Consider the following 24399-nt stretch of genomic DNA (forward strand, 5'->3'; position numbering starts at 1 on the left):
TTATAGATAGTGGAAAGTCAATAAAAATTAAGCAAATAGTTTCTTTTTTGTGTTGAGTGTTATTTTAGTTGAGATTTCTTAGAACTCTCAAATTTGGTTGAGTATCTTACAATTCTTTTTTTTTTGTTACCTCTCAATTGAGTTCACTTTCTTTATAAAAATTATGCTTTTATCAAATATTATAAATTAATCCGTGCAATAACACACGATTCCAAAGAGCACTGCCATGAACAATGAAAAATTAATATATTTCAAAGAATGAAAGAATCAACATGAAAAACATTACAAACCAAACAAATTGAAACGGCCTAAAAAGAATTTAATCTAAGCAAGAATTCAAGATGTTTTGCACTCGGTGGGAAGGCCCTGAGGAAACCTCTTGGTATCACTGCAATAATTGTATATCATGTAATTCTTCTGCACCCAAAGCAACCTGTCTTGACTTGTTGAATCCAACTCTTGAGACAACCACGCATTGGATGAGGCAGAGTTGGAAGTGCAAGATGATGTTCCTGACCCAGTTGAACGAACACAAGCATTGGCATTGAAATTTCTATATGATGCAGTGAAAGGAGCTTGGCTCCAATCTGTCTTCACAACACCACCTCTTGTTGCCCAGTCATCAGCATTCCACAAGCTTGAGTATATCCTCATCGGTTGATCTTTTGGAAATGGAACTCCCTTTGATTCCATGTTCTTAAATTCTCTGATTGGGGTTCCATCTACTGAAAATCTGAAACAGAGGAAAAACAAGGGATTGATTAGTTTATGCTGTTAATAAGAACATACAAAAAAGAAAACATGTTGAAGGAAATCATTGATCATAGATAGGTGCTAGGTGCTTACATGTTAGAAATCCTTAGTTAGAACCACACAACACCACAAAACCTTAGGCTTAAGGCCATGAGTGTGTGTGTTCTTTATTATATATGCACTTGTGCACTTGCTAATCTTGGCAATGTGGGACTTCTTTGAGTTACCACTTCATTATCTCTATTATTACACAATGCGCTGAGGATTCCAAAGAATGAAGTATGTGTGGAAATCTGCGGTTGGGTCGAACCAGAGATAGAACTGTTGCTCTCTGTTGCCTTTGCCTTGGCTGAACACATTGGTGTGAAGAATGTAAGGGTCTCCACTCAGATTCCCCAAGAATTCAAAGTCAATCTCATCCCAATTTGACCCTTTTGATGACAACTGTATCATGTAAATCAAAACCAAATTAGGAACTTGAAAGTTTAATAGCATTGACACATTGAAATTGACTACTTATGAGACATGCATTAACATAACATATGAAATGAAGTTAGAATACTTACATAGTAGGCAGTGACAGTGCCTGCAGAGTTTCCAGGAACAAGCTTGAGCTGCATGTCAATCTGGCCAAAGAGATACTCATTTCTAGACTGGAAGCCGGAGCCAGAGGCTTTGTCAAGATTGAGAGTGAGAAGGTCGCCATTGTTGGCAATCTTGGCACGACCATCTCCCCAAGTAATGTCAAAATCCTGGTAGAAGTTGCCAGCAGATGCCACCATGAAAGAGGACAATACCAATAGAGAAAGCACTGAAATATGAGGAAATGCCATGGTTGATTTGTAGCAGACAATATATGAAGTGTGGAAGTTGTAACTTTCTAGTGCTGTATGAAATATGAAAGTGAATGGAGCTTGAAAGGATGATTGTGGCAGAGAAGTACAGAGGATTGGTATTTATAGTGCTGCTGCTCAGTGCTGATGCTTGTGTTTGTGAAAACGAGTGAAAGGAAGGAGCAGAGGAAAGTGCCTTGCGGTGGACAACTGTAGTTTTCAAAAGATATGAAACAAAAAATAAAATATTGAACAATAAGCTGTCATGTATGTATTCACGTTCATTTCTTGAAACCAATCCAAAATCTTTTTATTTATGTACTGAATCAATAAAGGATTGATTGCAATATCTTAGGACGCGCAATTGGGTCGGTTCCAAAGTGGGGTCTCAAAGTTTTTGTTGGAGATAGCCTGTGTTGGGTAGGTACACCACACCGATTAATTGGTCTGTCAGAACTTAACAGTTGCTTTTGGTGAATTTGCTGCTTCTTTCCTTTGAAGTAAAAGTGTGAATGAAATAGTTTTATATAGAATAGATAATGGTGGGTTTAGAATTGAACAATTTATAAGTGAGAGGACTCACTTATCTATTGCTTTAGTGTTTTGAGGTGAATATGTATGGTTGTTCCGATGGAATAACAATTTTTTCACATATTAATTTCACGTCCACTTTATCAAGGTATGAAGAAAAGAGAGGTAAATGAGTAATATGATAGGTGTTGAGACTTGAAATGCATAAAGGGAAAAGAAAGAAAAAAGAATGAAAATGATATGTAAAAGAAAGAGAGGTGTGAGTATAACAATTTCTTCACATATTAATTTCACCTTAACCTCACAAAGTTATGAAGAAAAAAGAGGTAAATGAATGATATGATAGGTGATGTAACATACTAACAAAAAATGCAAAATAAAAAAGAAAGAAAAAAGAATAAAAATTATAAGTAAGAGAAAGAAATGTGTGGGTATATCATAATTCAGTAATTCAGTGAGAGTATGAATGAATAATAGCTCTTTGATTATATGGTATTTTTACTTTTTTAGTATAGTTCAGTCAATAAATTAGGGTTTTTAACACTTTTATGCACTTTCTTTTGGTCATCATGTTCACTAGCTTATCAGGGTTTCTGTTTGTAATTTCTACTTGATACTACCTTTGACGTTGAGTAATTACTGAGAACGATTACATCTTGATCGGCATAAAAAAAGTCAAAAATTTCAACTTGACCTTTTAAATGAATTTGAATATTAACTTTTAAATTATCGTCTTGGAATTCATTGAACTGGCACATTCTATTACTTAATTTAACTTCATTTCTCATCTTGATATATAATGCATTTGCATTGCATTTCAAACTAGGTCTGAAGGGATCTAATCTTAGTCTGTCCAAATAATCACTTGGATCACCACCATCCTGGTCGACCCAAATGACTAAAAAATCGGTGACAGTAAAGTTGGCTGATCAGAATGAGCAAAGCATAAGACTTCTATTTGTGTAACTAACTAAGCTCAATATAAATTAGACTTATGTTCAATCCAACGTAAGCAAGGCTGAACCATTGATACCACCCATATGACATGCTAGTAAACGGCAAATACCTACACAATTAATCAGGCAACCATTACGTATAAGTTTGATAGGATTGTAAGGCAAAGACACAATTTGCTCTCTATGTGCTATTTTAGACTGAGATTTTCTCTATAATTTTGAGTTAACTTTAGCGTAAGAGTCACTTTTGCAATTACATCCCCTATCATGGATATTTACTGCATTGTCATCCGTCATGATCACTGTCAAGTTGACCACCGTGCATTTAGCTTAACAGCACCACACTCATTCACAGGATTTACATGCTGAAATTTCTAGAAGATCATATGGGAATATCAATAAAAATTACACAAATAAATTTAGTGTTTTTGGTTGAGTGTTATTTTAGTTGAGTGCTTAGGATTCTCAATTTTGGTCGAGTGGCTTTCAAATAAGTTTTTTTAATTAACTTTAAATATAATTCACTTCATAAACGAAAAAATGTGCTTTTATCAATTAACATATTGAATTAATAGGTGCAACATGTTTCAAGTTATTTGATTAAGGGTTAAATAAAGTTTTGCTTCATCTATAACACACTAAGTTTGAAAATGTCTCTCTTCAGAGCAAAGTTTAAACTCAGACCCCACTATTTGAGAAACTACATGATTTTGATCCCTATTGGAGGTTGTTGTTCGGTGACCTGTGTCACTAACTCACTAATTAACATAACCCGACGATATTAGTGAAGCCATGAGACGATTACACGTACGATCAGTGCAGCCATGTGGCAAAGAACATTGGACCACCACCTCTGGCGACTGGCATGGACTAAAATTAGATAGTTTCTCAAATAGTAGGGATTGATTTCAAACTTTACTTCCGAGGGGACCATATTCAAACTTATCTTATTAATAATGATCAACATCTTATTTAAGCCTTTAATTAATTTTCACCTAATATTATACCACCATGTATCCGCCTTGACTTTAGTCTTTTTATCCGTGGGAGATGTCATGTGTCAACAAAAAGCACTGCCATGAAAAATGATTCCGGATGTTTATTTCTTGTAAGTTGTAATACAAATAACAAAGAATAAAAGAATCAACATAAAGAACCTTACAAGCCAAATTCAAATGGCCTAAAAAGAAGTTAATCTTGCAAGAACTTAAGATGTTATGCACTCTGTGGGAAGTCCCTGAGGAAACCTCTTGGTGTCACTGCAATAATTGTAAATCATGTAATTCTTCTGCACCCAACTCAATCTGTCATGACTTGTTGAATCCAACTCTTGTGACAGCCACGCATTGGATGAGGCAGAGTTCGAATTGCAAGATGATGTTCCTGACCCAGTTGAACGAACACAAGCATTATTGGCATTGAAATTTCTATATGATGCAGTGAAAGGAGCTTGGCTCCAATCTGTCTTCACAACACCACCTCTTGTTGCCCAGTCATCAGCATTCCAGAGACTCGAGTATATCCTCATTGGCTGATCTTTTGGAAATGGAACTCCCTTTGATTCCATGTTCTTAAATTCTCTGATTGGGGTTCCATCTACTGAAAATCTGAAACAGAGGAAAAACAGGGGATTGATCAGTTAAATGGAACTTTCAAAAAGAAAACATGTGCTAAGTGGGGAAGTGTAGCGAATCATTGATTCATATATAGAATTAGTGTGCTTACACAATGCGTTGAGGATTCCAGAGAATGGAATAAGTGTGGAAATCTGCAGTTGGGTCGAACCAGAGATAGAATTGTTGCTCCCTGTTGCCTTTGCCCTGGCTGAACACATTGGTGTGAAGAATGTAAGGGTCTCCACTCAGATTCCCCAAGAATTCAAAGTCAATTTCATCCCAATTTGAACCTTTTGAAGACAACTGTATTATGTAAAAACCAAATTAGAAACTTGAAAGTTTAATAGCAGTGACAATTTGGCATTGAGTACTGATGATACATGCATAAACAGAACATATGAAATTAACTTGGAGTACTTACATAGTAGGCAGTGACAGTGCCTGCAGAGTTTCCAGGTACAAGCTTGAGCTGCATGTCAATCTTGCCAAACAGATATTCATTTCTGGACTGGAAGCCAGACCCAGAGGCTTTGTCAAAATTGAGAGTGAGAAGGTCACCATTGTTGAGTATCTTGGCACGACCATCTCCCCAAGTAATGTCGAAATCCTGGTAGAAGTTGCCAGCAGATGCCACCATGAAAGAGGACAATACCAATAGAGAAAGCACTGAAACATGAGGAAATGCCATGGTTGATTTGAATTAGTATATAGACAATTAATATATGAAGTGTGGAAGTTGTAGCGTTCTAGTAGTAATGAAATATGAAAGTGAAGGGGGCTTGAAAGGATGATTGTGGCAGAGAGGTACAGAGGATTGGTATTTATAGTGCTGCTGCTGGTGCATGTTTTTGTGAAAACGAGTGAAAGGAAGGAGCAAAGGAAGGTGCAGCAAGCTTTGCACTGCGTGTGGACAACTGTAGTTTTCATAGAGTTGAAACAAGCATTATAATATTTAGCAATTGGCTGTCATGTGATGTGTGTTACTCATGCTCATCATTCAATCCAACATCTTTATTATTTGAGAACTATAAGGGTAACACAAGTGGCGAATAATGTATATTTTCTTAAGGGATTTCATCTATGCTTTTATTCCGGGTTCGATTCCCTATAAGGTAAAAAGTAATATCTTTATGACTAGAGATATCACTACCGTATTCTGAGTCAGATTAGTCACGTAAAACTCCTTTCTCCGTAGATACCGCTGGCTGGCTGAAAGATAAAAAAATCTTTATTATATGAGGAATGGTTTGGTTTCATCTTGTTTTATTTATGATAATTGAAATTGCAGAGGTGGTTCCAAAGTGGGTCTGATAACATATGCTGGAGACATGCACTACAACCTATCCAAGCCGAATAATAATTATGCAAACACGGCCATCAAGCCATTGGCGGTGAGAACCCAGAACTAAGATCTAAATAGGCGTTCTTAATTCATTTGCACTTTGTCTCTCAATGATGATTCAAGTGGTAAAAACTGGTAGATATATTTGCCCTTCCAATATGAAAAAGAAATTCATTTACACTTTCTTTTTCCTTTCACCTCATTACTTGCATTAATACTAGAAGTAACATATATTTATTTATCGATACACGAAACAATTTTAGAAACATAATTTTATTTATTGACAGTTTTAAACCGCCACAAATTACATATGTCAATTAAATATCTACATCTCGATCAACCCACAATAGGTATCTACATTGTTTGAGTTATTGACATTTAGACCTATATGACCAAGGTGATAAGTATGAAATTTGGGTTTAAGTACTTGGGCCACACATAGAATAATTAGTTTTACTCCTCTAATTGTATGATAGACGGTTACTGGATTGGAAACCCAAGTCCGACATTCTTGTCGCTAAGAGGCACTTACTTAATTAAAAAAATATTTGCATTGGTGATAATTTAAGAAAAAATGTAATTTTTATGAGTTTGAATTAGTCAAATGTAATATTCATAGAATCATGTGTGATAGTCTTTAGTTTGTTGGTGATTTTCACTAGTTTTTAAGTATAGTTCAATCAATAACTTAGGGTTTTTAATACTTTTATGTATTGCCTTTTGATTATCATGTTCTCTAGCTTGTTGGGGGATTCTGAATGTAATTTCTACTTGATATGGCAACATATATTATAATTATTGTAATGAGTAAGAGCACATCTTCCCTATTACTACTCTAGTTACCTAGGCAGAGGCAATGTTGCTGCGTTTGAGCTCAAGGAAAAATGGAGCATTATGCAACTGATAGGTTCACTTAGTTAAGGAATTAGTTTGCGATTTACAAATAATTAGGCTGGACACCTAAAACACATAGAGCTCGTTTGGTACACCGTATTAGCTTATACAATACATTATGGGTTTATCCATTATTTGGTACTCACATTGTATTGTATAAGCTTATACATCAATCTCCTCTTATACATCAAAATCATTGATTATTTAATTCACCCTATAGCTAATGGATAAGGCATGATAAGAGAGCAAGGTATAAACTACTTCAATATATTTAATCAACTGCCACCACAATCACCCTCCACCACCGCCGCCGCCTCCACCACCACCACCACCGTCGCTGGCACCACCACCACCACTGTCGCTGCTACCACAACCACCCTCCACCACCACCGCCTCCACCACTATCGTCGCCACAGCACCACCACCACGCTCTAGTCATCGTTATCGCCACTACAATCACTCTCTACCACCACCCTCCACCATCACCGCTGCCACTACTGCCACCACTACCACCACCGTTGCCGTCACCACCACTGTCATCGTCGCCGCCACCATGCTCCACCATTGTCCCCATCGTTGATACCTTCATACCACCACTGCAACCGCCCCCACCCTCCACCACCACCGCCACCAACACCACCATCCACCAACACTATCACTGCCACTACCGCCGCCGCCACCACCATCCACTACCACTGCCACCATCATCACCTTCCAATACCACCACTACCACACCACTAGTGTTGTCACCAAATTATATAGTATATGACCAAACGCTGTATAGTATTAAATTTTTATCAGGCCTTATCCTATCTGGCCTAATACAATTAGGTTTTATACTATCAGGCCTTATACTATACAGCGTACCAAACAGCCCCACAGGGTTCGCTTAGTACGCCGTATTAGGCATGATAGTATAAGCTTATACAATAAATTATGAGTTTATCCATTGTTTGGTGCTCACATTGTATTGTATAGACTTATACATCAAAATGATGGATTTTTTAATCTACCCTATAGATGTTCGATAAGACATGATAAGAGTGTGATTTATAAACTACTTGAATATATTTAATCAACCGCCACAACCACCACCACCCTCCACCACCACCGTTGCAACCACCACCGCGCTCCACCGCTGCCACCATCGTTGATATCAACATTGTTATACCACTACTACCACCACCACCGCACCACAATTGTCACTACCTCTGCCGCCACCACCACACTCCGCCACTGCCACCATCGTTGATATTGTCATCGTTATCGCCGCCACTACCATCGCTGTCATCGCTGCCTCCACCACTAGTGTCACCACCACCCACCACCACCACAATCGCCGCTACCGCAACTACTACCGTCACCAACCTTCACCACCATTGCCACCAATCCACTACCAACACCCTCCACTACCACTGTCGCCACCACCTTCCACCACCATCGCCACCACCCACCACCACAACCATAATCGCCGCCACCACTGCTACTATCATCACCACCACCACTACTGCCACCCATCACCACTGCCGCTACCGCCACTACTACCACCGCCGCTGCCACCATCCACCACCACCGCCACTACTACCAATGCCGGTGCCACCATCCACCACCACGTACCGCCACCATCATCACCTTCCAATACCACCACTACCACATCACCACTGTCGCCACCAAATTATGCGGTGCATGACCAAACACTGTATAATATTAAAATTTTTATCAGGCCTTATCCTATCAGGCTTAATACAATCAGACCTTATACTATACATCATACCAAACGAGTCCTTAGAATTGACTCACATAATTAAATTGGATAGGAGTTGGTTAATAAAATTGAAATTCTGGTTCGTGCACAGGACAGATGTCGAACGCGATGTTGGGACAATCGGTTCGACAATTGCACAACAGTACAAAAATTAAGCCACAACGTTTAATACAGTAGAAACAGCACAGTAGCAACAATAAATCACCAAAAAACACATAGAATTGTTAACCCAGTTCAGTGTCAAAACACATACGTCTGGAGGATATCAATCCAGGAGTCAATTCACTATCTTAGTAATAGCTCTCAGGTCATACACGAAAGTCCCTCCTATACCTAAGTTACTCCCCCTTAGTATAGAGCCTCTTCAATGTTTACCACTATTACAAGTAGTGAATCTAGCTTAGCCCTTCCCTCTAAGCTACGAGGAAACTTCCCCTAACTCTTAATGATCACTGCCACAGTGACCGATCCCTTACAACTCACAACAAGAGCAAAGATGATCTCAAGATCAAACACATATTTGAAGAGATTACAACTCAACTAAACAAACCAACTCTAAGCCATATGATTATCAATGGAGGCAGTAGAGAGGTGTACAAAATAACAGAACAAGGACTCACAAAACAAAACCCTAAAAGCACAATCCTTGGGTGCCCAACGCACACTTTGCAACTAGGGTTAAGCCTCCTTAAATAGACATTCACTTGAGGCTTGGATCTTCAATGGGCCGAACGTCATAGAGTCCACAACAACACTTATGGAAAGAATCTTCAAGGAATCAAATCTAACCAGAATAAAGAAACAGAACCAAGCAAAACGGAATTCAAACTTTGAGATAGACTTGGTTCACACGTTATCAATCTTGTTACTTCAGCCAAGATTAAAAACAAACAATCCTTCAGAAGATAATAAAAGTATAAAACGCACAGCATAGGATAAGTCTTCTGAAACCCCCTACAGTCAGCAGCCCAATAAACAACTTGATTTCAGAGATTGAACCACCAACATACGTAAACACACCATGTTGCTCCAGATGTTGGAGCATATGGTTGCACATCATGTTTTGAGCAAAATGCAGCCAAACAAAAGAACTACAAAAATCATTCTTATAATGCCGGTTTTCTCTTATTAGTCACGTTGTATAATCTTTTCTTCATTTAAATTCAGATATTACAAAATACTAAAATATATAATCAGTTCTACTTTTGAATTTGTTCATTCAATAAAGTTGGTATCAAACCCTTGTGGAAGCAATCATTTATGAAGGTAAATTCTCCTAGGAAGTTTTGTTACAATTGCCCATTTATAGCCAGCTAAGTATTGCTTTGAACATTAATATTGTTCATATGGTATATGGTAGCGTTAGATTTTTTAGTTTTAATTTTTTTTTATAGACAAATATTAGTTGTTAGTAATGTTAGTAAATTAGTCTCTCTTCAGAGTTCGAACCCTAAGCTGTTCACCCTTCAAAGTAATTTCTTTTGTTGTTCTCCGTTCTTTTACTTTGTATCCTAGCTATGTTTGCAAGTGATTTATGCAAGGCATCGTCGACCCAAATTCATTTCTCTTTGATTGGGATATTGAAATGACGCGAGGAGAAACCAATCGAATTTAATGAGAAGGGAACAACATCTGCTTTTCTTACTCAACCACAAGAGCATGAGCCCATTTTTGAAGAATTTAAAAAGAATCATTCTTTGTGACATCCGAGACTCACGAGAGTGAGAAGTAATCGCTGGAGCAATGAAAAGACACATATAAAGAGTGACTCCTCGCAAGATTTCTAGGTGAAGGATGCGACCCATGGCTGAATCTATCCCAATAACAGTAGAGACTAAAATAAAACTCTAAAGTTATGGGGGCACAAAATGAAGAATTTTCTTTAGAGGGACCAAATTAAAATATGAGCTATTTTACAGACACCAAAAACATACTGGTGTTGACAAATTTATTATATATTTCAAAGAATGAAAGAATCAACATAAAGAACCTTGCAAACCAAAAAAACCAAATGGCCTAAAAAGAAATTAATCTAGCAATAATTTAAGATGTTTTGCACTCTGTGGGAAGCCCTTGAGGAAACCTCTTGGCGTCACTGCAATAATTGTATATCATGTAGTTCTTCTGCACCCAGAGCAACCTATCTTGACTAGTAGAATCCAACTCTTGTGACAACCACCCATTGGATGAGGCAGAGTTTGAACTGCAAGAAGATGTTCCTGACCCAGTTGAACGAACACAGGCATTGGCATTGAAATTTCTGTATGATGCGGTGAAAGGAGCTTGGCTCCAATCTGTCTTCACAACACCACCTCTTGTTGCCCAGTCATCAGCGTTCCACAAGCTTGAGTATATCCTCATTGGTTGATCTTTTGGAAATGGAACTCCCTTTGATTCCATGTTCTTAAATTCTCTGATTGGGGTTCCATCCACTGAGAATCTGAGACAGAGGAACAACAGGGGATTGATCAGTTAAATGAAAATGTGTAAGAGGGGGAGTGCATTGAATCATTGATTCATAGAATTTGTGTGCTTACACAATGCGTTGAGGATTCCAAAGAATGGAGTATGTGTGGAAATCTGCAGTTGGGTCAAACCAGAGATAGAACTGTTGCTCTCTGTTGCCTTTGCCTTGGCTGAACACATTGGTGTGAAGAATGTAAGGGTCTCCACTCAAATTCCCCAAGAATTCGAAGTCAATTTCATCCCAATTTGATCCTTTTGATGACAACTGTATTATGTAAACCATATTAGAAACTTGAAAGTTTAATAGCATTGACAATTTTGCATTGAGTACTGATGAGACATGCATTAACATAACATATGAAATTAAGTTAGAATACTTACATAGTAGGCAGTGACAGTGCCTGCAGAGTTTCCAGGAACAAGCTTGAGCTGCATGTCAATCTGGCCAAAGAGATACTCATTTCTAGACTGGAAGCCGGAGCCAGAGGCTTTGTCAAGATTGAGAGTGAGAAGGTCGCCATTGTTGGCAATCTTGGCACGACCATCTCCCCAAGTAATGTCAAAATCCTGGTAGAAGTTACCAGCAGATGCTACCATGAAAGAGGACAATAGCAATAGAGAAAGCACAGTAACATGAGGAAATGCCATGGTTGATTTGAAGCAACAGACAATTTATGATGTAATGAAATATGAGAGTAAGTAAATCTTGAAGGGATGAATATGGCAGAGAAGTAGAGAGGATTGGTATTTATAGTGGTGAACGTGTGTGTATGTGAAAACTTAAAACGAGTGAAAAGAAGGTGCAAAGGAAGGTCAAGAATTGAAACAAACATTAAAATATTTGGCAATTGGCTGTCATGTTTTTTTTTTGATAAGCGCAATTGGCTGTCATGTGATGTGTGTTACTACTTATGATGCTCATGAGTCGATCCAACATCTTTATTATGTAATGAATTGTTTGGGGAGTTGGGTTTGGGGCCTCCCCTATGGGGCTGCGCGCCCCACCTTTTTTTTTAAACCCAAAAGTGCCCTACGGAAAGGTATTTTTCGTATTCAATTTAACTGAATACGGAAAGGTACTTTCCGTATTATATTTTGATGAATACGGAAAGGTATTTTCCGTATTTAACTCTGACAGGATTCCCCCTTTTTCCACCATTACTCCTCCCTCACCAACTTTCACCAACCCCTCACCAGCCCCCCTGAACCTCCTCAATGCCTCCAGACCACCCTCTCTCTCACCCTCTCCTACCTCACTTTCATTCCCAAGCTCTCCACCACCATCCACTCCTTCATTTCCCAAGCTCTCCACCACTACAACAAGTGTTGTAGTAGAGGTAAGTCTATGTGTTTATTTGTTGTTATTTTGTAGGATTAAGTAGTGGAAGTAGTTAGATTAAGTAGTTTAAGTAGTTAGATTAAGTAGTTTAAGTAGTTAGAAGGATGGGTTTTTGAATTCTGAGTCGTGATATAATACGGATTGTTATCTTCCGTATTGAATATGGAAAGGTACTTTCCGTATTCAGTATGGAAAGTAACAATCCGTATTCGGTATGGAAAGTATATTTCCGTATTGAGTATGGAATGTAACTTTCCGTATTCTCTTCCAGGGATGACAGATTCATTTTTCTTTGGTGAGTCACAATTGATTGAAGCTGGATTTCACAATGGTCAACCTGAAGAGGCCACTACAGAGGTGTCACCACCAGCATTTGTGCCCCCGTGTATAAGTATAGATGTCTCGCATTTATTTGCAACTGATCAGGTATTCTTTGAACATATTTTTGCATTGTTTTGAGAGTGTAATATATCAATTCTTATTATGTCTTGATCACCCTTGTAATCAATTCTTATTATTATAACAGATTTTCCCTACCCGTGATGATCTTATCAATTGGGTTCATGGAATTGCGATTGAAAATGGATATGTTACGTTGATCACAAAGTCAGATTATGGTGGGAATGGAAGCAGAAAAGCTTATGTCATGTTGGGGTGCGAGAAGCATGGTAAATATGTTCCTTATAGAGACCCTGACCTTGTTGAAGGGACGAGATCACAAAAGACAGGTTGTCCTTTTAGACTAAAAGGACGACCTAGGAAAAATGGCATAGATAGAGATTGGCGGCTAAAGGTGATGGAAGGTATACACAACCATGAACCAGCTAGGTCACTACTTGGGCACAATTTTGTTGGTCGTCTAAAACCCGGAGAGAAGGAGCAAGTGGGAAAAATGACAAGGAGTTGGGTTCCACCGAGAAAGATGTTGTTGACTTTGAAGGAAAACAATCCTTCAAACTTGACTACCATATCTCAGATTTATGGTGTTTGCAAGAGGTTAAGAAAATCCCTCCGCGGGGGATTGACAGAAATGCAACACTTGTTGAAGAAGTTGGACGGTGACAAGTATGTCCACTTTGAAAGACATGAGCCTGGATCGGAAGTCATTAGGGATGTATTTTGGGCTCATCCAAATGCTATCAAACTGTTCAACACATTTCCATATGTAGTGATTATGGATTGCACATACAAGACAAACAAATATGCAATTCCCTTGCTTGAGATTGTTGGACTGACTTCCACAGATAAGATATACTCCATAGCCTTTTGCTACATTGTTAATGAGGGCACAGATGACTACGTTTGGGCACTGGAGTGTATGAAGTCTCTATTAGCTGATCAAGCCATGTTGCCTAAGGTGATTGTTACTGACAGGGATCTTGCCTTATTGAGTGCTGCTAAGCAAAGCCTTCCTAACACTACACATTTATTATGCTTGTGGCACATCAACAAGTGTGTTTTGGCAAAGTGCAAACTCTATGTTGGCACATATGATTTTGCTGAGTTGGTTATGATGAAGTGGGCAGAGGTGGTGGATGCTGCAACAGTTGAAGAATTTGAAGTGAAATGGATGCAATTGTTTAATATGTGCAAGGCAAAATACAGCAACTTTACCTCCTATTGTTCTACTACATGGTTGGTTCACAAGGAGAAATTCGCCAAGGCATGGACAAATCATGTGATGCACTTTGGAACAACAACAAGTAACAGGTAAAAAAATTGCATGAGCTTAATTTATGCGTTGTTTGTTCATTTGATAGATTGTTGTTAATAAGATATCTATTTGTTGTTTGCAGGGCTGAGGGTGCACATGCCAGTTTGAAGAAGATGTTACGGGATTGCAAGGGTGACCTGGCCACTTCATGGGATGCGTCGCATAGTTTGACATGTAATCGACATACTGAAATATTAGCATCGTTTGAGCGCAGTATTCACAGAATTGATCACATTTTCATGTTCCCATTTTACACAAATATTAGAGGATTTGTGTCAAACAAATGCCTGCAGCTCATCGACGATGAACATATAAGAATGAAGTCCTACGGCGGATGCGATTGCTTGTTGAGAGAGACTCATGGACTACCTTGCGGTTGTGAACTTGCAGGTCACCGGTCAACCACTCTCTTGTCAATTAATTCTATTTGTTATTGAAAGTGACACTTTTGTGAACTTGCAGGTTATGAAAGAATTCCATATGAGTCAATTCATCCATTCTGGAAGAGACTGAGTTGGGAGCATGTACCTGAACCTGTTGCAGATACTACCAGCAACCATATTTGCGGCATGAACCATGGAGATATGCAACCAGAAGTTGAGGCATTGACACATTATTTCAGTTCTTTGGATACTGGAGGGCAGAGTATGGTAAGGAGGAAGCTTCAAGCGATCTATTGTCCTGAAAGCAGTTCACTTTGTACTCCTGCGGTTAAGATAAGGTCCAAGCGCATTCTTAAGGCGAATGAGAAAATACCACCTAAGAATAAAGCAATAGGATCCTTGACTCGTGATCTTTCAGGTTTTGAACATGTTGATAGGGAGATCAGAGAGGCAAAGAAGGTTTCACAACCACCAAAGAAGAAGAAGCGTGTGAAGAAGTCTGATACAAGCTATTTCATGGGTCATTTTCCAGCCTTTTTCCAAATATATAATATATAGTCACATGTCATAATATAAAAATACAAAAAAAATATACAAATATATAGTCAATCACTCGCCCCGACCCCTACCGGCCCCTCTACGACCTCTAGGTCCACGGGCTCTGCCTCCACGCGCACCCTCTGCAGGAGCACCCTCTCCACGGGCTCTGCCTCCACGGCCTCCGCCTCCACGCGCTCTGTCTCCACAACCTCTGCCTCCTGCAGCTCTAGCTCCTCGGACACCAGCAAAGGCTACCCCCTGGGTACCAATGAAGGCATTGGATCTAATAAGATCCAGCGCCCTCTCAGTGAGGGATCGGGAATGCGTGCCCTCTGCAGGAGCATCTGGCACCTCGAGTGACTGCTCCAACAAGTCCACGGCCCGACGCATAACAGTCTGCAAAAATAATGTAGATACATTAGATACAAATAAAATATCATGAACAAAAAATCACAATTGAATGGAAAATAAAATTCAAACTTACCACTGCACTGAACTCCTCCCTCCTATCATCAGGGATGATGAACCGATGGGACACAGCGCTGTACCACCTCATGTAATCCTCCACAGCCTCTCCCGGATATGTAGCGGGGATCCCCTGAGGGCGGAGGTGCGGCGCAAACTCAGCAAAGGCAGCATCTGCGGTCTCAGCAAGGGACCCAGACGTCTGGATCTCAGAGGGGTGTCGAGGGACATCCTGTATGAAGCCAAACTGGCGCAGAACCCTCTCTGGTAGATGTCGTCGAACAACACGGCCAAATGGCGACCGGATGTAGCCAGAATACATGGCCCTCGGATCCCGTGGTCGATGAGCCCGATGGTCCTCAAATGGGGTCCATATAACGTCATCCACCGTCAGCTCATCGAGCATGACTCGCCTCTCATCAAGGCCTGCATGCCCGACCCGGGACATAGCCCACCGCCGCGCCCTAGGCTGGTCCTGCGAGTACTCCGGATCCGCCTACGGATAATGACGCGGTCAGAAAGGTACTCGTAGACCCATCCTAGCAGGAGCGAGGTAAAACCTCCCATCTGGGCCGTCCCCCTCCTGGACGCTCGACTAAGCTGGTCGTATAGCGTAGCGAGCGCAATCGCGCCCCACGCGTACTCGCACACTCGACCAAGATCCTCCAACATCCCTATCCAGTAGACGGTCGTATGGTAGCCTCCGCTCTTGCTAGCAAAGAGCGTGGCGCCTAGCTGGTTCACCAGCCAAATCCGTGCAGCGTCCTCATATCGGTGCTCTACAATGAAGTGAATTAAGTTAATAGTTTATAACAATACAATAATAATAGATACAAAGACAATACAATAATAATTAAGACATACCCGCCAATGCAGCCTCATACCGGGTCTGCAAGACCCCAAAGCGAATAGTCTGGGACCTATTCGTATCAAACTCAGCCTCATAAATACCAACAGATCCTCCCATCAACTGAGCACAGAGCGCTGCACACTCGTCCCTCTCCCCCCTCCCAGGCGTATAGAACCTCGACCCCATGGGGAGATGGAGAAGAGCCGACACGTCGTCCAAGGTGATAGTCATCTCCCCGAACGGCATGTGGAAGCTACTAGTCTCCTCATGCCATCGCTCCACAAGGGCCAAAATAAGGCCTGCATCTGTCACCGGGTAGCTGCAATATGGTAGCTGATGAAGACCCGTCTGCTCAATCAACTCTCGAACCCGCCTGTGACTGTCTGAATCACCATCACAAGCAAGGTTCCAAACCTTCCCCCCAGCTGTGGCCACCTTCAACTGTCGACGGTCCACATACCGCTCGTCTGTGCGTAGGAGTGCATGCCACGCCCAGGGAGCCTTGTGATCAGCATAATGGGTGAGGAGCGATAGCTCAACAGGCCCCCCCGGAAACGGCGGCAACCTCTGGATCAGGTCCTCCTCGCCACCCTGTGCCCCCTGCTCCCCCTGCTCTGGCGGCAGGACATCAGCATCAACAGTAGGCGGAGGAATACTTTCCTCGTCAGATCCTCCCATGCCGGATGAGGCCTCGCCTGATGACTCCTCGCCGGAAGACTCCTCGCCTGAGGACTCCTCGCCTGATGACTCAACCATGGGAGAGGGCGGAGAAACAACTGTAGGTATCTCAACCGTGGGAGACGGCGGATAATCAACCAGAGGAACCTCAATCATGGGAGACGGCGGAGAAACAACTGGAGCTGAAGCCTCCACCGCCTGAGAGGTTGCAGCATGATCGCCGCGCCGGCTAGAAGCATGTAACCGCCGGTGTCTATCCTCAGTAGCCCCGACATCCTCACTAGAAGCATGAGACCTCTTTCTGTTCTTCATTCTCACTATATATTCAGAGCAAACATTCACTATATATACCATTTCAGCCATAGACAGAAACATGATGCAAGCAAATGGAAAATTCCTAGAATTTTATAAGTACATAGATGATAATCGGATCTTCTGTGGATTATGCATGCTTGGATCAACTTTTATTTTCCTAATAATCAATTATGGCATCTAGAAACTACTCACAAATGCTTTGGAAACCTTCTATAATTGATTCTGAACCCAGAATCAATTATAAGTGTTGGGTTTGGTTCTGAGATGAATACGGAAAACGTTTTTCCGTATTCAATACGGAAAACAATGTTCCATACTGAATACGGAAAACCATTTGCCATATTCAATACGGAAACCTGTGATCCGTATTTACCCAGAAACGCCATTAACGACAATGAGCTATCGGCCCTAAACCCAAACCACATTCAAGACATTTCAGCCAACAATACCTCTACACAAGCAACAATCGACTACCCTAGGGTTCAATGATTAACATAATTTCAAGTTAAATGGGGAAAATCCAAAAATCCTTACCTCTAGGTTTCAATTCTGAGAATGGGGTTGTGAAGAGCTTTGATGGAGATGATGGAACCTTTCAAGTACACGGTTCAAGCAAGGGGAGCGACAGAGATCGAAGGTTGAAGAGGGGAGAAGAGCTTGGCAAAATACGGAAATGGGTTTGAAATGGGTTTGAATAAACCCTTGCCGGTTTACATACTAATATAATACGGATATTAAACTTCCGTATTCAATACGGAAATGTGTCTTCCGTATTCTATTAAAGGGGGGCGTTCCAGTAATTTCCCCACTTTAAGTGGGGCGGGGAGCCCCATAGGGGGGGCCCCAAACCCAACTCCCAATTGTTTGGTTGGTTGCATCTGAGGACGCGCATTTGTTTTATTTTATTTTATGGGAACTGAGATTGCAGAGTTGGTTCCAAAGTGGGGTCTGAGAATATTTGTTGGAGACAGACTGGTAGGGTAAGGTAGGCAGTAGGCACATCCAATCCTAGCCAAATAATAATGCCAACACGGCAATACCGCCATCAAGCCATTGGCGGTAGGGGTAGGAATAGGCTGAGCCTAGGTAGGCTTTGCGTAAATAGGCCTAGCCTGTTCAAAAATCTTAAGGCCTGAGTCTGACTTGTGGCTGTTAAAGGCTTTTTTTCGAGCCTGTCCTAGCCTTCTCGAAAGCCTGATCTGGCCTGGTAACCTATTTAAAGGCCCGTTTCACAACAAGAGTTTTACATTTGCTAACAAACTTATTTGTACAGAAGTTATCAAACTTTTAAACTAACGGGTTAAGTTATACTAAAATAATTTTTTCAACAATCAGACTCATAATATTATAAGCTATTAGGTAGAGATGAAACTAAACGAGAGATTATGTTGGTTTCTTAGAGTCGGAGAGCTAGTATAAAATCACACTTCATATTAAGGTATTTAAATACGTTATATATCTATTTCTAAATAGACTTATAACTTTGAGTCATTATATAAGTCAATTTGCTTAAATATATAAAAATGTCAATAAGTATATAATATTAATATATTATGATAAATTTCTAATATATAGACATCATCAATGGTATAATATATTTATATTAATCATACATTGTACCAGAAAAATACTAATCATTTTTACTTAAATAGGCTAGCCTATAAGGCTTAAAAGGCTTTTTAAATGGCCTGAGCCTAGCTTTTTAACTAAATAGACTTTTCAAAAAGCCTAAGCCTTGCCTATTTACCAATTTGGTCTGGCCTGACCTGGGCCTGTGGTAGGCTAGGTCATAGGCCCCTACAAACGGTCTGACCTATTCCCATCCCTAATTGGCGGTGAGGTGAGAACTCAGAACCAAGAACTAAACAAGTGCTCTTAATTCATTTGCAGTTTTGTTTTCCTTTTACCTCACCGATTGCATTGTACTAGTTCTAGTAGTATCTTAACTAGTGTTATTGTTTTATTTATAAATTATAAATAATTTTTGTGATTTATATATTAATTTCTACCGTGTGCCTTAAATGTTTAGTTTAGATTTCAATTTCTAAGGGTTGTGTATCCGAAAATAATGATTTGTTATTTGAGACATGCTCGTTTAAAATCATCTATAGTTTTCAAACTCTCATATGTAAAAAATAAATTATAAATTATACAAAAAAAAAGAAAAAGAAAAGTGTGACACCCAATTAAGATGCTGATCAATCCACAATAGTTATATTGTCCATAAAATAATCATATTCAAGTTATAAACATCCAGACAAGTATGTATGACTAAGGAAGGTCATCAACATGAAAGTCGGGTTAGGAGTACTTGAGCCACTCAGAATAATAGTTAGTCCCTCCGTTCCAAAATATAGGTTGTTTCTTATTGTGCACATTGTTTAAGCGTTCATTAATTGATAATTTTTTGATTAAAATACCTCTATTTAAAGTTGTGTTATATTAAGAAGAAATAAATGTTATTATTAGTTAAGTGGATAATGAGAGTTGTGATAGGTAAAAATTGAAGGTGGTAATTAAGAAATATAATATTAAATGAGGGTATATAAGGAAGACAAAGAGAAAAAGTGCATTGATTTTGCAAAACAACTTATATTTTGGAACGGAGGGAGTAAAGGTTAAAATAAACCTCCTATATATGTATAAAAGAAGATGAGCAATTAAATCAAAATATTTTAACTTTTTTATGTACACTCACATTTTGTGGGCTAGCTCATTCGACGAAATTTTTTCAAACTCGAATATTAGATATTACACCTGTGCGTTGCACGAGCTTACTTACAATTTTTTTAAAATTATATATAAACTATTATAATTAAATTAAATTAAAATTGTTTTTCATTAAAAATATAGTAAATTTGTGTTAAGAAATTTCAATAAATATAATTAGAGTTTTTTTGTGTGAAAATAATTAATAATACTCAAATCTAATTATTGATATTTTATTATTAGTATAAAAACAATTTATAAATTTATAATATGAAAAATTATTTAAATTAATTTGAAATATTTAAATTTAGGAAAAAAGGTTAAGTAATAAGTGTTTAATATCATAAAATTGTAACAAAAAAATGAGTAATTTGAGGAGAGTTGTGTATCTTGTTAATTCCCTCACTTATAATGAATATATTTTTACTTTCTAAAAAATCAGGAAATAAGTTTTAATATTATTTTTTATACTTTTAACCGGAAAAGTCAATATTTGTTGGGACCTGTCAAGACCAAGAATAAAAATTAATTTAAACTTTTTGAATTATTATAATTTATAACTTAAATAACGTAAAATATTATCTAGTGAATTTAAATTTATCCAACTTATTTGGTTTCTAAATGTTTCCTCACAAATGATAGCCATGAGAGTCATCCTTCGAGGCTCTACGATCACATTAAGTGGATAGCTCTTCCACAACAAAAATTTACACAACTTTGGACATTATTATTTTTCTTATATGCTTCATCGAGTAATTTTTACTCATGATATATTTTAATATTTTTTTCGATAATTCACATATATGTTATATTTTATATTAAATAGCTTTTAGTGGCATTTTTTAATTTTGTAAAAATTTATCTAAAATTATTTATTTAAAAATATTATTTGATTATTAACTCATTTTAACTTTTAATATTTGTGAAATGAAAAACTTAAGGCAATTTCAGTTTTTTTAAAGTCAATTTTAAGTTGATGAATGTTGTTATTAATTTAAGAAGTTGAATAGTTTTTGACAATAATTTTTTCTTCAATTTTTAATATATTTTTTACAAAGAAAAATTATTGTTTCTTAATGTATTTTAATACAAATGTATGAGAGATTTATGGTCTCATGGATTTAATGTATACTGAAGACTCATTTACATATAAATAGAAATATTTTAATTTTAAAACTATTTTACCTAAATTATTTTTTAATAAATATTATTTTATCATTAACTTTTTTGTTGAAAGTATTTTATATTATAATTTAGTTTTTAATATTTTAGAAATGTGAAATTCAAGCAAATTTGAAGTTTTTGAATGTTATTATTTAATGTAAGTAGTTGAATAGTTTTTGATAATATGATTTTTTCAGTTTTTTATTTTATTGTTTAATATATTTATTATAAGGAAAATTTTATTATTTAATACTATGCTTTTAATACAATGCAACACTTGTGTTTTGCTTATATATTTAATGCAAAACTCAAGTGTGCTTTACATATATATATATATATATATATAGTCATATAGATATATAGATGAGAAAATATTTAAGGTGAGTATATCACTTGAACTAACCATTTGTGATTTTTTAAGGAGCAGTAATACATGTACCACCAACAGTAACAAACCTCACATATGTCCATTGTTTCTCTCAATCTCTCTCTTTTTACACGTTACATTTATTACTTAACCCTCTTCTCTTCCTTTTTTGTCATTAATATCGGGTGTCTTAGATACGCACGCAAGTGGTCTACCAATCTTTAATTTTCGTAATTTAAGTAGTGTAAGTGTTCATTAAGCGTATTGATTTCCTGTAATTATCCATATTCTTAAACATTGAAGAACCAATTTTCTTCTATTGAAACTTTCTCCAACTAGTTTTTTCATAATCACTATTTTTAAGAGCGAAAATCTACGGATTTCCAAACCAACACTTCATCAGCTTTATCCCTTGAGAGATTTGATGTCCTCTCCTCGTACTTAGACATTATTTGATGTCTTATTTCCATGGTTTTCAAAGAAGAAAAATGAAGAAGTAACCATATCTTATATTGAATCCTTTATATTTTATAATGTGACTTATACAATGAACTAAAGAATATGATCAGTACAGAAGTTACAAAAGTATCAAGAGGTTGTGGAAAATTGAATTCTCAATCTAGAGGAACTTTGCACTCCACCTAAGCCATCTTGCATTCAGGAGGAAGTCCCTGAGGAAATCTCTGCGAGTCATTGCAGTAATTATAGATCATGTAATTCTTCTGCACCCATTTGAGCCTCAATTGATTTGTTGAATCTAGCTCTTCTGAGAGCCAAGCATTGCTAGCAGGGGTTGAATTGGAACCACAAGATGGTGTTCCAGAGGAAGAAACACAGGCATTGTTTGCATTGAAGTTTCTGTAAGAAGCTGTGAATGGAGCTTGGTTCCAATCTGTTTTAACAAGCCCTCCCCTCGTTGCCCAATCATCAGCATTCCAGAGGCTGGAGTATATCCTCATTGCCTGGCTTTTAGGGAACGGAACACCATTAATTGCCTCTGTGTTCTTGAACTCTCTAATTGGAGTTCCATCCACTGAGAAACTGAAATATATAAGACATATTCATTTAGTACCTTACATGAAAACAAGTAAGAAAAAAATAGAATTGCAGTCATATTATCCTGCATTTGTCCATAATTATGCGACGCAGAGGTAACTGTGACTGTGACTGCAATTTAAAACCGTATTTATTAAGGAAACTTACACAATGCGTTGTGGGTTCCAGAGGATGGAATAGGTGTGAAAATCTGCTGTAGGATCAAACCAGAGGTAGAATTGTTGCTCCCTATTACCCTTGCCTTGGCTAAACACATTGGTGTGAAGGATGTAAGGGTCACCACTCAAATTACCCAAGAATTCAAAGTCAATCTCATCCCAACCTGCTCCTTTTGAAGATAACTGAAATTGAGCATAACAAATTCTCATCAGTATAGTTAGTAATTAACTATAGTTTATAAAGAATAGACTTAATTAATTAATTTGATGCAATAGTAATGATTTTGTACATACATAATAGGCAGTGACAGTGCCAGCAGAGTTTCCAGGGACAAGTTTGAGCTGCATATCAATTTTGCCAAAAAGGTATTCATTTTTGGATTGGAAGCCAGAGCCAGAGGCTTTGTCAAGGGAAAGAGTGAGAAGGTTGCCATTGTCTAGTATCTTACCACGGCCATCACCCCATGTTACGTCAAAATCTTGATAGAAATTGCCAGCAGAGGCAACCACAACCGTAGTAGATATTGTTAACAGCACCAGGAATGGTACTACTCTTGGAAAAGCCATAGAAAGGTGTCTCAAAATTCAGACAAAACAAAACAAAACAATAGAAGAAAGGAAATAATGGTTTTTGGTAGTGATCAGAAAGGATGTGTTTGGATCACTTTGATTGAATGTGATGTTGCAGAGAATGACATGATACTTATAGTTATAGGTAAGAGATATATAGATGAGTTGAAGGGCACAGAAGAGAGGAAAGTTAAGGGAAGGTTGAAATGGATGTTTAGGTGGTGCTAGCTGTTGATAGTTGATTGCATGGTGAGGAAGGAACGAGTCAGGGTTGGCATAATGGTGAGTTCCCACCTGAATCATTGGACGCGCTTCTACGAGCATGGACGCGGAATTGAAAAGGCATAGCCACACGATGTCTAGAACCATCACCGCCTTTATCCGGCTCCATATTAATCAAGCCATAATATTAATAATCTTTCAATTTTACATGGACTGCACCCACATTTTCAATTAAAATTTTAATTTTCTATTAATTATATATTTTAAATAATATCATTTTTATCATCTTAAATACTTTCTTTGCCGGCACAAATAACAACATAGTCTAATATCATCCTCGATTCGTTTAGAGGTTTCAAAACATAGTGAACATCACGTTAGTCGAACGAAAAGATCAACGTGGTGATTTACTTTTCATTCAACAGTTACCCGAGCTGAACAAAGTCAACACACTTACTAAACAATTTAAAGGTTACTTAAGCATGACTATCATTTCGTAGTCTTACACAAAGACTTCTTTAAGGTTCAATGCCTTAATTATAAGTCATATCATGCCTATAAATCCAATTTTGATCGTTAATTTAATAGACGTCACTCATTTTGCTATTAGAGTACTTTCTAGAAATATTGAGATTTTCTCTCTAAGTTAGAAACTAATAACTTGGACGTCGGAATATCTTTTACCAGTACTTTTCTCGTCGCCCTCCACTAAG

At 38.1% G+C, this 24399-nt stretch overlaps 7 protein-coding genes across 7 annotated transcripts; 1 reads left to right on the plus strand and 6 right to left on the minus strand.

Moving 5' to 3' along the window:
* Window positions 1-227: 227 nt before the first annotated feature.
* On the minus strand, window positions 228-1691 carry LOC130710466 (probable xyloglucan endotransglucosylase/hydrolase protein 23). Its single transcript, XM_057559748.1, has 3 exons — window positions 1320-1691; window positions 1004-1197; window positions 228-733 (listed from the first exon to the last, which is right to left on the minus strand). The coding sequence occupies exons 1-3, from the start codon at window positions 1584-1586 to the stop codon at window positions 337-339; spliced, it is 858 nt and encodes a 285-aa protein (XP_057415731.1). The 5' UTR covers window positions 1587-1691; the 3' UTR covers window positions 228-336.
* A 2456-nt stretch (window positions 1692-4147) lies between these two features.
* Window positions 4148-5484, minus strand: LOC130710465 (probable xyloglucan endotransglucosylase/hydrolase protein 23). Its single transcript, XM_057559747.1, has 3 exons — window positions 5111-5484; window positions 4799-4992; window positions 4148-4680 (listed from the first exon to the last, which is right to left on the minus strand). The coding sequence occupies exons 1-3, from the start codon at window positions 5375-5377 to the stop codon at window positions 4281-4283; spliced, it is 861 nt and encodes a 286-aa protein (XP_057415730.1). The 5' UTR covers window positions 5378-5484; the 3' UTR covers window positions 4148-4280.
* Window positions 5485-10621: 5137 nt separating this feature from the next.
* LOC130714986 (probable xyloglucan endotransglucosylase/hydrolase protein 23) lies at window positions 10622-11860 on the minus strand. The gene is made up of 3 exons (XM_057564973.1): window positions 11538-11860; window positions 11228-11421; window positions 10622-11130 (listed from the first exon to the last, which is right to left on the minus strand). The coding sequence occupies exons 1-3, from the start codon at window positions 11802-11804 to the stop codon at window positions 10734-10736; spliced, it is 858 nt and encodes a 285-aa protein (XP_057420956.1). The 5' UTR covers window positions 11805-11860; the 3' UTR covers window positions 10622-10733.
* Window positions 11861-12143: 283 nt separating this feature from the next.
* Window positions 12144-15095, plus strand: LOC130713205 (protein FAR-RED IMPAIRED RESPONSE 1-like). Its single transcript, XM_057562993.1, has 5 exons — window positions 12144-12493; window positions 12767-14205; window positions 14292-14599; window positions 14672-14998; window positions 15091-15095. Exons 2-5 carry the CDS (start codon window positions 13142-13144, stop codon window positions 15093-15095), a joined length of 1704 nt encoding a protein of 567 aa, XP_057418976.1. The 5' UTR covers window positions 12144-12493; window positions 12767-13141.
* An 18-nt stretch (window positions 15096-15113) lies between these two features.
* Window positions 15114-16460, minus strand: LOC130713206 (uncharacterized). The gene is made up of 3 exons (XM_057562994.1): window positions 15617-16460; window positions 15373-15528; window positions 15114-15125 (listed from the first exon to the last, which is right to left on the minus strand). Exons 1-3 carry the CDS (start codon window positions 16043-16045, stop codon window positions 15114-15116), a joined length of 597 nt encoding a protein of 198 aa, XP_057418977.1. The 5' UTR covers window positions 16046-16460.
* LOC130713207 (uncharacterized) lies at window positions 16451-18288 on the minus strand. Its single transcript, XM_057562995.1, has 2 exons — window positions 17975-18288; window positions 16451-17442 (listed from the first exon to the last, which is right to left on the minus strand). The coding sequence occupies exon 2, from the start codon at window positions 17435-17437 to the stop codon at window positions 16451-16453; it is 987 nt and encodes a 328-aa protein (XP_057418978.1). The 5' UTR covers window positions 17438-17442; window positions 17975-18288.
* A 3881-nt stretch (window positions 18289-22169) lies between these two features.
* Window positions 22170-23594, minus strand: LOC130710940 (xyloglucan endotransglucosylase protein 7-like). Its single transcript, XM_057560339.1, has 3 exons — window positions 23189-23594; window positions 22884-23077; window positions 22170-22721 (listed from the first exon to the last, which is right to left on the minus strand). Exons 1-3 carry the CDS (start codon window positions 23459-23461, stop codon window positions 22322-22324), a joined length of 867 nt encoding a protein of 288 aa, XP_057416322.1. The 5' UTR covers window positions 23462-23594; the 3' UTR covers window positions 22170-22321.
* Between the last annotated feature and the right edge of the window lie 805 nt (window positions 23595-24399).

This window comes from Lotus japonicus, chromosome 4, assembly GCF_012489685.1.
Source record: "Lotus japonicus ecotype B-129 chromosome 4, LjGifu_v1.2".
NCBI lineage: Eukaryota > Viridiplantae > Streptophyta > Magnoliopsida > Fabales > Fabaceae > Lotus > Lotus japonicus.